The sequence below is a fragment of the Gracilinanus agilis genome, chromosome 2 (genome assembly GCF_016433145.1).
Source record: "Gracilinanus agilis isolate LMUSP501 chromosome 2, AgileGrace, whole genome shotgun sequence".
Taxonomy (NCBI): Eukaryota; Metazoa; Chordata; class Mammalia; order Didelphimorphia; family Didelphidae; genus Gracilinanus; species Gracilinanus agilis.
In genome coordinates, this window is record NC_058131.1 from 544548431 (window position 1) to 544562308 (window position 13878).

A 13878-nucleotide genomic window follows, 5' to 3' on the forward strand; every position below is an offset into this window, starting at 1 on the left:
TTGCTTCAATTACTGAGAGGATTTAGTATTAATGAATGAGTCAAAGTCCTATTCTTCTTTACTGCAGGATCTCCAATGGTTAGATTTGCACCTGAGTGTAATTTTAGACCTAGATCTCAGGACTAAACATGCTCCCTTCTAGAGATAATATCACTAAGTCAGGAATCTCTTTCCCTCTTCCCTTGTAGCTGGTGCTGTTTCACCACCCATTAGGTGGAAATGAATTTTAAAATTCCAGTGACCATTTTTTATTACCTAGTCAAAGTCTACACATGCAAGATGCAAATAAATCATTGGTACAAATATGACACTTTTAACATGAAGATTGTTAATATGTGGTTATCAATAAGTTAAGGAGAGAATTTCAGTCTACAAATTTAATGATGTTTTGTTTTCAGGGGAATCTTCCTCCAGGATATAAGATAACTCTGATTGATATAGGACTTGTCATTGAATACCTCATGGGAGGAACCTACAGATGCACTTATACTCGAAAACGTTTTCGAGTAATATACAACAGTCTTGGTGGGAATAATCGGGTATGTGGATTTTCCTTTAGAAATAGTGAATGCAATAATATTGTAAACTTGGAAGAAAAATATTAATCTTTACAAGAAACTCATTGGGCTTACAAAAATAATAGTATTTAAATCAAGGGTACCTGGATATTTAATCACATAAACTTTATTCGTATTACTTAATTTATATGTATGACTTCAGTGGTTTTTGCAAATTCTTTAAATATGACTGCATTAAACATTTGTGAAAACTAACTCTCATTTCTAGCGATCTGGACGAAATACTTCTAGCAGCACTCCTCAGTTGCGAAAAAGTCATGAATCTTTTGGTAATAGGGAAGACAAAAGGGAAAAAATGCGACACAATCATTTTATCAAGACTGCACAGCCTTATAGACCAAAGGTATATTTGTTTAAGTGACACATCTTTGGACCTCCTCCATATCAGTTATTTATGTATAGTAAAGCCACATGACAATTTTAATGTTTTGAACTTTTCTTACACACTGAATATTTTAGAATCTATTTTTCTATGTAATATTGACATCATAACAATGTAGATTTATTAGTTTTTCATGAAAAATATTCAAAGAAAAATAGTATATATTCTTTTATGCTCTTATAAGTATCTTTAAAATGTGTGATAAGGCTTTACAAGTCAATTTATTGACATATAAATTCAGACATGAACAGAAATCTTGCAAACTTTTTACTTAAAAACACCCGAGCATTATAATGTAGTGGATAGGATAGAATGCTTTGAGATCTATTTAACTTCTTTCTTCCTCAGTTTCTTCAATTATGTAATGAAATTAACCCTTGCATCTAACTTCCATTGTTGCTATGGAAATCAAATGAAACTATTTGCAAAGTCCTTTAATGCAGTGCCATAGTAGGCTCTTAATGATTTCATTCTTTCCATTCCTCTTTCTCTTAGTATATTCAGATAGAACAATGAAAGTGTTTGATAAGATAAAAATGCATGATGGAAAACAATACATATGTGAAAATTATGTTATGTAATATTACGTTTCATCATTTATATGAAATTTTATCATCCTTATTATCCCTGATATTTGAGTAAAGTTATATTTTAATCATTAAATAATATCCCAGCCAATTCTGATTATAATATACCTCAGTGGGCTATCTGAATCCTTTTATTATGCTTCAATTTGCTTTGGGGCTTGATATTTCTTGGGGGGAAATCTTAGTTTGCAACTTGGAGTCTTTGTTACAGTTTTATTTAATTGTCACTGTTTTGGAATATAGCTTGACCTTTTTTATTAAATGAAATATTGAGATTAGAACTCGATGGTTTTAATAGTGTACTGACTTCAAAGAGAAGCTTTGAAAAGCTCTTAGATTCTATGATTATAGTTTGCTGAAATTAGGCTAAATTATACATTATGTTCTATTATATTAAATTGCAAACCTAACTAAATGTAAGAGGATTTGATATAGTAAAAATCTTCACTAAGTTTTAAGTGCCACATTATTGTTATTATTATTTTTTGCCTTTTTATTTTTAACTTTCTCAAGATCGATACCACTGTGGAAGAAGGAAAGAAGAAAAGAACCAAAGATGAAATTGTTGATATTGATGATCCTGAAACTAGGCGGTTTCCTTATCCACTCAATGAACTCTTAATTTGGGCTTGCCTTATGAAGAGGCAAGTTATGGCCCTTTTTTTCTGGCAGCATGGTGAAGAATCCATGGCTAAAGCATTAGTAGCCTGTAAGATGTATCGTTCCATGGCATATGAAGCAAAACAAAGTGACCTGGTTGATGACACGTCAGAAGAACTGAAGCAGTACTCAAAGTAAATTACATTTTGCTATATGAAATTTCTTTTTAACAAAATATAAACTATCTAAAGGACTAATATAATGCCATTCACTATCTAAATTATGATTTGCTTTTATTGTATAAGTTAAGAAAGGACATCACTTAATAGATACTTGAAAAAAATAGTTGTTTCAGTAACATCTGAAAAGATGGAGGTATATATGGTGTGGACATATATGAATTCAGTTAATATTTATTGCATCCCTCTGGTGTGTTAGATGTTTGATGGGTGGAACATTTGAAAAATATGATAGTAGTTTTGGACTTGTTATTTACAACCAAGTGGTGGAGTTAAAACGTGTGGATGTGTGGGTGTGAGTATCTGTGTGGGTGTGGGGGCAGCTAGGTAGCATAGTGGATAGAGCACCAGGCCTGGAGTAGTTAGGGTCTGGTTTTAGGCACTTCATAATTGTTGCCTAATTGCCTGGCCTTTGGCACCCTTCTGTCTTAGTACTGATGTCAGTACAGAAAGCATAAGAGTTTATATATACTTTTTTAAAGCTAACTATTCAAGACAATAGATTTGTTACAAAGTAGTAATCACTTATCACAAAAATTATATCCATAACAATTTATGCAATAATAATTACAGGAATTTAAACACAGGAGATTTCACTTTAGATGGTGTCAAATTGTTCTGATTTTTAAAGAACATAAGATTTTTTAATAGATCAAAAAAAAAGGGGTATAGTTATCATTCTGTGCCACAATAGCATAAATCAAAACAAAAAAAACCTGGAAGATAAAATATTCCATTTGCAGTTAGCATATAGTATATGTCATAGCATCATAGAATCTTTTTTTTTTTTTTTAAACCCTTGTACTTTCGGTGTATTGTCTCATAGGTGGAAGATTGGTAAGGGTGGGCAATGGGGGTCAAGTGACTTGCCCAGGGTCACACAGCTGGGAAGTGGCTGAGGCCAGGTTTGAACCTAGGACCTCCTGTCTCTAGGCCCGACTCTCACTCCACTGAGCTACCCAGCTGCTCCTCATTTATAGAATCTTAATGCTGAAAGGGACTTGAGGTCATCTTGCCCAACTTATGTCTGAATCCGGAATCCTCTCTACAACATCTTTGACCAGTGATCATCCAGACTATTTTGAACATTTCTGGTGATAGTTATCTCAATACCTTTAGATGCAGCCCATTCCAATTTTGCACAATTCTTAGCTGTTAAAAAGTTTTTCCTAATATTTCATTAAAATCTACCTCACCAGTATCTTTGCATTTCTCCAAATTTTTTCTGTCTTGTAGTTACAAGCAAAAGTTTAATCCTCTTCCCATATGACAGTCTTTCTAACATTTAAAGGCAGTGGTCCCCTATATCTTCTCAAATTTTCTTGCCTTTGTGGGACATTAATTAGAATTTCTCTGTTGTCCTGTGTAATCTTTTGGACTTGTTCTTATAAGAAGTGAGGAAGTAGCTACTGAAAATGTTAATATAGAAGCAAATACACAATTTTTTTTACAATGTATATATAATGATTTTGAATTGGGGAAGCTAGTTAGGAAGCTTATAGAGCAGTGATGGGCAAACTTTTTAAAGAGGGGGCCAAAGGAAAGGAAATGCTCATCTGTCAGTCTGTTTCTAAGGCAACTCTTTCGAAGTTTCATTGTATTGTATCCTACTTATTGTATTCGTCAGATTATGTCGAGCTGCTGGATAGAACATTTCAGGGAGCAACATCTGGCCCGTGGGCTGTAGTTTGCCCATCCCTGTTATGAAGTATTCTAGATGTTAAGTTATTAAAGACTCAAACAAAATAGTAGTGTGATCGAAAAAGGAAGATGAAATTTTTCTAGAAGGCTTATGATAGACAAGTATTCTAGAACATTAAACCATCTGGAAAACTTAAATACATTTATGAACTCATAAAATGATACTGTAGCCAATGGAAGTCCTGAGTCCTATTCTGCGTCATTTGATAAATATTAAGTAAGATTTTCGTTGTAATGGCAACATGAACTATCCTTTTCTATATTTGGATACCTATCAATTCATCTATATATATTTACACCACACCATTCCCACTTTATAAACATTGGCTAGAATTGTTCTGGCTTTTCTTCTTTCCCACAAATTTGTTTCCCAAGAAGGTGAACAAGGAAACCTCTATTTCAGGATTTGTGGAAATACCAAAAGGCATACAATCTACATTTTGATGAAATAATATTCACCCTTTCTGTTTTATTAGTTTGGAATTATTTTTTACTTTTCCAGGCATTTGAATAATTCTGATGTGTTTTATACATTAAAAGTAGGAAATAGGAAGGCTAATGATTGGCATTGGCATAGGAGATTAATGGTGTGGGAATATGTATGTATGTATGTATGTATGTATGTATGTATGTATGTATAGACAGACATTCCATGAATAGAAATAAAAAGCTCAATTTGTATCTTGCTTTTTTCCTTTCACAGTGATTTTGGTCAGCTGGCAGTAGAGCTTCTAGAGCAATCCTTCAGACAAGATGAAACAATGGCCATGAAATTACTCACGTATGAACTAAAAAACTGGAGTAATTCAACCTGTCTTAAGTTAGCAGTGTCTTCAAGACTTCGACCATTTGTTGCTCATACTTGTACACAAATGCTATTATCTGATATGTGGATGGGAAGGCTGAACATGAGAAAAAATTCATGGTACAAGGTATATTTTATAACACCATTAATATCATTTGACAGATTGAGCTAAATAACTGTGTTGATTTCGTAGAAGACTAGAAAGATCTTAAGAACTGAAAGGGTTTTAGCCTCTTGTACCAGATAGTATCTTGTTTCTTTTGTGTTAGTCATTAAAGCCAGAGTAGATAGCAGGGAACTTAAGAGTGATTATAGTTTAATCACCTAGCTGGTACTGTGACAAAGCACCATGTTGTAAGTAAAGTCCAGTGCCCTGACTACCTTTTGTTGTCCTAGTAGCTAAAAAGACACACAGGATGTCCTGTTCAGAACTGGATCCCTCTAATATTTTTTGTGGCCTTGTGTAGATTTTTTTCCCTCCCATTTTGTTATGGTTATTTTAAAGCTAATAATTTTGGTTATATGTTTGTGGTGTTTCTTGCCTTATAATATAAGGAGGCAGTATCATAAACTTTTCTTTTGATGCTCTATTATATTTTTCCAAATAAGGTACAGGAATATACAAGGCAATAAAACAGGCAAGTAGCCCTTAATTATAGGCACATGTAGGTAGATATGTAATGGATACTAATCAGTTACTAAAAATAGTGACGAAAGATTAACAAAGAAAAATCTACATAAATTTTTTCTTGCTTTAGTTTTGAGGTGTTGGATGAAAACTTTCTGTAGAAATAAATTTTTTTTGTTTACATTTCTTTATAGAGGCACATGCTGAGTAAGCATAGGCCATGATATGGAACATTTAAGAAGAAATACATATTAAAATTTTAAAAGTAACTCTTAATGGAGGATGTTTTTTATTTTACCATGAAAATTTTGTTTAACATTTCTAAATTCAAAACTCCTTCATTAGGAAATGTGTAAATTTAAGACAAAATATATGTCTTTATACAGATTGATATTTGATGAAATAACCTGTAAAATAATTGACCTATATTCTTATTTACGGAATGCTTTCTTCATGTTCATAAGTATGTAAATTTTAGAAAATACAGTAAACTCTTGGCATTTTGTGTTTTGCGCTATAACAAAATTCAACCTGGGCCTCTTTAAACTTCAGACATAAGTAACAGAAACTAATTTCTCCCAGCTTTTTCCTTTTTTTACATATTACTTTGAGGGAAAAAATTTGCTAAGTACTCATAGTCATAGTGAGATAAATGGTCATTCAGAATTACAAAGACCTTGGCTTAAAGCTCACCTCTCTATGCCTCAGTTAGTTTCGATAAGTCCCAGCACAATTGTCAAACTTCCTTAGTTGACACAGTTGCCTCACCAGTTTCTTAGAGCAATGAAATTAGTTTCTACAAGGAAAGAAACAAAGCTATTAGCATTACATTATTAACTATACTAGAACTTCTACTTATCTTATTTTAAACTGATTTTTTTTATAAAACAAATTATGTCTTTAAATTTTTCTAGGTGATATTAAGCATTTTAGTCCCACCTGCCATATTAATGCTGGAATATAAAACCAAGGCAGAAATGTCCCACATCCCACAATCTCAAGATGCTCATCAAATGACCATGGAAGACAGTGAAAACAACTTCCAGAATATTACAGAAGAGATTCCTTTGGTAAGGAATTGGTACATGTATAGAAAAAAAAATTTAAGCTTAGTATGAATAATTAACAAATTATCTTTGCTTAATTTTAGGAGATTTTCAAAGAAATCAGAGTTTTGGAAAATAATGAAGGAAAGACTGAAATGGACATACAAATAAAACCAAAAAAGCTTCCAATCACTCGAAAATTTTATGCTTTTTATCATGCACCAATTGTGAAATTCTGGTTTAATACAGTGAGTATCTGTTTTTTACAAACATGTGACTAGTGGTTTTAAAAAGAGTTAAGAACAATTCTGCGTATACAGCTCAGTCTGTTGTAAATTTTATATTTGTCCCTGAATGTATTTAAAAACTGAAGGCAGCTAGGTGGCTTAGTGAATTGAGAACCAAGCCCCAAAATGGGAGGTCCTGGCATCACGTCTGGCCTTAGATACTTCCTAGCTGTATGACCCTGGACAAGTCACTTAACCCCCATTGCCACCCCTTGACGCTCTTCTGCCTTAGAACCAATGAATCGTATCGATTCTAAGATGGAAGGGTGATATCTTTTTTAAGTATTTAAACTGTTGTAATAAAAAGGACTTGTTTATATAGCATTATATAGAGAAATATTAATTAATATTATATAACCCAAATCTGTGCTATATACAATAGAGACTGGGGATATTAACCTTGGAAGTCTTTCCTAAAGAATTTGATTTTTTTAAAGAGGCCATGACATAAGATTAACATAAGATTAACATAGTAGAAAGAATAGTTTATGTAATAACATGAATGGCAGAACTGGTATCAGAAAGCTTAACTGGTATAATTAGTAATGTCAGTAATAATCAGTAATCCATCAATCAGATGAATCAGTAATAATAAGAATAATAAATAGCAGCTATACTTTATATAGTGCTTTTAAAGTTTGCAAAGTGCAGTGCTTGAGAAATATCCTCATTTTATCCCCATGATATCTCTGGAAGACAGGTGCTGTTATTATCCCTCTTTTATGATTAAAACATGATGCAGTTTCTCAGTCACACAACAAGTAAGGGACAAAGGTCAGATTTGAACTTGGGTCTTCCTGACTATTTATTTATTTATTTTTCTGGCTGTCTATTTATTTATTTATTAGTAGCTCTTTATTGCCTATACCACCTAGCTGCCTCCCAGTAAGTACAGAACATTGAGTACTATTGATAAAAGTTTGTTTCAGTGAGTTCCTCTAAAATTTTCATTCAGGTAAGGAACAGGATTAAAATATCAGCCAATATTTACTTCTAAAACATGCTTTTTAAAACTATAAATGTTAAATAAACATTTCTAGGTATTTAACTTTTTAATTACCTTTTTTTTTAGTTGGCATACCTGGGGTTTCTGATGCTTTATACATTCGTGGTTCTTGTAAAAATGGAACAGTTACCTTCAGTTCAAGAATGGATTGTGATTGCTTACATTTTCACCTATGCTATTGAAAAAATTCGTGAGGTATGTTTGTAACAACTTTTTTTTCTTATGGACTACTTTACTTTTTTGCTTATGCCACTTTTCATATTGTCATTTTAGCTACATAATTTACCATTTAGGCACTCCTTGTATAACAAAACAACATGGCTAAATTATATACCTGAGTGGATATGTGTGTAATAAAGATTTCCAACATGTTTGGATAAGCTACCACAATTCCAGAGAATTTTTGCTACTTCAGAAGTATAGAAAAGTTGGACTTGGGCCACTTCTACACAGATTGGACCATTTCTGTATATGCTACTTTCCTTAGAGGGCGAAAAACTTTTTTACTAGAAAAAGCAAAAATGAAAATAAACTTTAAATGTATTTTATGTTTTAATTAGTCTATGCTACTCTGTAATTTAGTTTTTGATTTAATGTCTGAATCAATGTTCACAACCTAATGAGCAGATAACAAGTGTTTTTCAAGCATCTTCTATGTCCCAAGTACAAAGCTTTGCAAAAGTAAAACATTCCCTAGAAAAGATTAATATTGGAACACTTTTCCAAAGAAGACAATTTTTGGAAGAAGTGAGGCAAATTAACATAGTGGAAGGACCTTGTTTTCTAATGGAAGGATTTAACATATGTGCTGATGAGTACAAATGCTTTTAAGGTTACTTTCTTAGCCACTAGGGGGATCAGGATAGGCATTGTGCAGAAGTAACAATTCACCAGAGCCTTGAAAGAATAATGGATTCTACAGACTGGATGTGTGGAGGAGGCATATTCCAGGCATGAAAAACAGCTTCTGAAAAGCCACAACTCATTACATAAGATTTTGTGTATAGTTAACTACAAGTAGGTCAGTTTCACTGGAACCTGAACTGAGAGAGAGAGAGAGAGAGAGAGAGAGAGAGAGAACGAACTATACAGTAATTCTGAAAAGGCACATGGAGCCAGATTATGAATGCATAACAGAGGAGTTGGTATTTTTGCCCTAGAGGTAAAAAAGGGACCATTGTGGCTTTTTGAACTATGATGTAAAAATGTACATGTTTTTTTATTTAGAAGATGGAATTGAAATAACCATGAGACATTATTTAACCAAAGCACCTCTGTATGCTGTCATTCACGTATTCACTGAATGAACGTACTAAATATGTTAGAACATTCTTTTTATGCTGTGATATATTATTGTATTTCTCTGCTTTGGACTGAATTAAGTTTGTAAGGTTTTAGTAGTAGTGTTTGACTTCCTAAAAGTTAGAGATCTCTTTACTGCTGTTGCTCTCTGTATCTCAATTCTTGTTTACATTTAGTCATGGCTTCTCCTTTATATTGAACAGCCAATACCTGTTTGCTGCTTAGTAGCTTACAATTTTTTTTGTCATTCTTTTAAGTGATATATTAGAAGTCCATGGAAATTAAGTTCATAGAAAATTGACAGATTAGGAAACATTTTTAGCAGTTAGGGCAAGGTGTCTTAGAGAGAAGTTGTACAGTTGAGGAAATTGGCATGTAGCGCATAGCAAATACTGTGGGTTAAAAAGATTCACCAAAAAAAGTTACCAGAAGAATGTAAAACTGACTTCACCACCTCCACAAGAAATTAAGTCAATTCTGGTCCACTCATATCTAGTAAATATTTGAAAGGAAATGAAAGGAGGAGGTAGTGAGAAGGAAAGTTTTGCTATATTTTAGATTCTTTCTACTTATATATGGTAGTAAAAACACAAGACAAATTGTTAATAAAAATCAACCAATAGAAATACAAAAATTGATTAAAGGCTTTTATTTTTGGTAAGAAAGTACTAGAAGGAAAGTGAGTGTTCATTGAATGGGTGAACAAATTGTGATCTGTAAATGCTACAGACTTACAAAACTGTAAGAAATGACAAATATGAAGAATTCAAAGAAATTTGGGGGGAGATTTATATGAAGTAATCCAGAGCAAAAATAAATAGAACCATAGCAATTTACTTATTGACCCTGATAATGTAAAGACAATACCATTGAAAGACTTCAGAACTCTGAAGCTTGTGTCTAATTATGAATGAAAGACTGATGGGCAGAACATGATTTTTTGAATAAGACATTTACTGATAGGGCCACTGTCTAGATTTACTTTAATTGTCAAAAAGGATAGTTCTATTCATGAGGAGTTTAGGGTCATTGGACATGATAGTAATTTTTTTTTTAAGGCAGTAAGTATTAATAAGCACCTACTATGTGCCAGGCACTAAGCACTGGGAATACATAGAAAGGCAAAACAATCCCTGCCTTCAAATACATCACACTTCATTTGAGGAGACAGCGTGAAAATGACTGTAAAAACAATATGTCTATAGGGAGATTATCAGAGCAAAGTCATTAGCATTATGAAGGTAAAGGGAAGGAACAAGTACAAGCTTCTTGCAAAAGAGTAATTTATCTGAGTCATAAAGAAAGCCAGGAGAGTAGAGACAAGGAGAGAGAATTCTAGGCAGGGTTCTGCCAGTGAAAATGTATGGAGTCAGGAGATAAAGTAGTATTTAGTGCAAAGAAAAGCAAAGACTTTTTGAACAGAAAAAAATACTGTTCAATCATAGAGAATATATAGAGGGTGTATAGTCATCATCAATGATGGTCATCACTAAAACATTTTTTTAATGAACCATTATGTTACCAAAAAAATTGCAAAGATAGATGCTAGTAACTTTTTTTAAAGAGAAAACCAAAAAAATTCACGGGATCCACAAATAGGTTAGACTATGTATAATTCGGTAGATTTCTCCAAAATTCAGAGAGAAAATTTAATTCAATTCATCAAGATACCTGGTTGTTAAACTCTAGAGATCCATCAATAAAGAGAATATCCTATCACTTATATATATAGCAAAACCCAATTTGAGTTACACCTGTTATTCTTTTGGCACAGAAAGCTAGATATAGTCACAGAAAATAAACATTAATTAATAATGACTTCTTATTAATAATAATTTAACACAGAGTTTAAGAAGAAAAGACCATAGAGTTTATCCCAAAATTCTCTATCCAAATTAAACTAGCAATACTTTGAAGATAAAATTGAGAGTTGAAAATTTTAACATTTTAAATCAAATATTTATGCAGTCAAAAGGATACATTCACTCAATCTTTTGATATGCAAAACATGCTAGGAACAAACCAACCTGTAATTCCTTGAAAGACTAGTTTGGAGACATTTGATATGTAGATTAAAACAAATATCTGGTAACTCTTGCTCTAAATCTCTGAGACACTTATATATTAGAATGAGAATGCCATTTTACTTTTGCACAGGATTATCAAAAGATCAGGGATATAAGAATCTAAAATTCACCATGGGATCTTATTTACAAATGGTCTCTGTGGGAGGGGTTGAGAGACTGATTTGAAAGTGGCTGAGATTCCAAGTAGATGGAGTAAAGCTTACAAATGATGATAGTCTGGAGTCAGAAAGGAGCAGAAGTATTCTAATACTTCTCCCATTGAAATGTTCATAAAATTATGAGACGGCAAATGCTTTGAGTAAATTAATAAATGCCCAAAAGAAATGAACAGTCAAAAGATCACAGTAGATAAGAGGGAGTCAGGGGATAAAGGTAATAAAAATTTTGTACTTAAAACTACAGCATTGAAAATTAAAGGGAGAAAGAAGATCAAGTATAATTTTTAGGTTGTGAATGGAATGAATATTATATAGCCTATATTGGCAAAGTAGCATAAACTATACATTACACTTGAAAAGTAGACAATCCTGCCTTTCCTTAAGGACTTCTAGGGATGCTAAACAACTAGTTTTCCTTGGAACCCCTTTCCAGGTTTGAATGGATTTAGTTATTAGGAAGTTTTTTTCTTACAAGCAGTTGAACTTTACTTCTTTTGTAGCTCATATTTACTACTCCTTATTTGTCCCTTTGGGACCTAGAAAAAAATTAAAATCTTTTCTACGGGACAGTCCTTCAAATATATGAAAAGTCTTCCTCTCAAGTGTTCTATTACTTTAGTTATGCTCTTTCTACACATTTCACTAGATGATCTTAATATTTACTATCCTAGTATCTATTGTATTCCAAAGATACAAAGAAAGGCCAGACAGTCTGCTTTCCAGGAGCTCCCATTCTAATGAGGGAGAGAATATCCAAACAAGATAAGCAACAGATAATTAGAGAGAGGGAACTACCATTAAGAGAAATATGTAAAAGCTTCCTATAGAAGATGAGGATCTCAAGGAACCAAGAAGTAAAGAATTCAAGGCATGAGAGCGAGCCAGTGAAAATTCTCAGAGTTCAGGAGATGGAACATCTTATATGAGTACTTTTTTTTTTTTTAAACTTTTATCTTTTCCAATACTATATATTGGTTCTAGGCAGAGGAGCAGTAAGAGCTAGGTTAAGGGACTTGCAAGTTCATTTGGATTCTATAAAAATCAAGAATATCAGGAGATAGATGCTTAATAAATATATGTTGACTGTTGAACTACTTATCTAAGTCGACGAATTCCCTATATATCTATCCAATCCACAAATTGTTTTAGACGACAGTCTGTTTCTTCATTGTTACTATTTTTATTTGTGCCTTAAGAATTCATTCTTAAGAGCTTTCTATCTTTCCTGAACTATCTTCCATCATAAATTTCAGTCTGTCTTATAATAACTTACTTCTTTTCTCAATTGAAATCTATTTTCTGAACCAAAAAGGCCACAGAAAAAAACTAAATGGCAGAAAACATAAGCCAAACAATCTTTACTTTTAAAAGTGAATTAGATGACCCTAAAAAAATGAAAGACAATGATAGATGGATAAGAAAACAGAAGCCAACAATTTGTTATTTATAAAAAGAAAGTCTAAAAAAGTTAAACTTGCAAAATGAAAGTAAGAAGCAGGAACAAAACATATTATTACAAGAAGGTGAAAAAGCAAAAGTTATTAAGTAGATACTAATATAAAAATCAATTCAGTGTCAAGAAGCTATATTATGAAATTATTATTCTTAGAGAAACTATAGGTAAAAAACCCATGTAATACTAAATAAAAATATTCTTCAGTTGGCATTGCATCTAAATCTATAGAGGAAATGGTAATTGTAAAAATATATAAAATAATAACATTAATTGTAGACTAATGCTCCTTTTTAAGAATTTGATCTATCAAGCAGTATAAGAAACAAAAACAAAAATTTATAGAAGTGAGGAAAACATTGGAAAATTTAGCTCTGAAAAACATATGACATCTTTTAAATGAGAACATTAAAGCTACAAATGGTGTCTTTTATAAAACTAGACTTCAGGTACAGATAAATTCTAAATAAAAAGGATAGTAAACATCCTTACAGCATAAAATGGAACAGAATAGTAATACAGAGAATATAAAAGATACAGAACTAAGTTGAGACTTGATGACATCTTTTAATTTGAGTGGATTGAAGAACAATTTATAGAAATAATAACTGTGAATCAAAAGGATAATAATGAAACTTTATACCATAATTGCTAAGGTGCAATTAAGTCAGTCCTTGGGGAAAAATAATACCTCTGAGAATATACAATTAGAAAAGCAAAATTAGCCCTAAATTAGAGAAACAAATTAGAAAACAAAGAGAAAATCACCATAACTTAAACACCAAAATAAAAAATAAACATGATATCTGCTTTCCCCAAGTCTGCTGTTCATGACAAAATATGATCAGCTTTTGCCTTTTTTATCCCAAGGTTCCAATAATTTTTGCTTTAACAACATCTTCCCTTTTCTGATGAATATTATGTCCCAAATAGTGATTTTCATCATTTATTTTTTGACTTTTTGAAGGATTAAATTACAATTGATAGTGGGGAAAAATTCATGATATACTTAGGAGCAT

At 32.2% G+C, this 13878-nt stretch overlaps 1 protein-coding gene across 1 annotated transcript in view; it reads left to right on the top strand.

The window, feature by feature from the left end:
- Window positions 1–13878, top strand: part of TRPM7 (transient receptor potential cation channel subfamily M member 7) — a 105959-nt gene that overhangs the window by 51067 nt on the left and 41014 nt on the right. Inside the window, exons 14-20 of the mRNA XM_044665170.1 lie at window positions 399–539; window positions 787–921; window positions 2061–2341; window positions 4791–5019; window positions 6435–6590; window positions 6671–6814; window positions 7926–8054. Coding sequence (XP_044521105.1) covers window positions 399–539; window positions 787–921; window positions 2061–2341; window positions 4791–5019; window positions 6435–6590; window positions 6671–6814; window positions 7926–8054 — 1215 coding nt within the window. The remainder of the gene's footprint in view (window positions 1–398; window positions 540–786; window positions 922–2060; window positions 2342–4790; window positions 5020–6434; window positions 6591–6670; window positions 6815–7925; window positions 8055–13878) is intronic.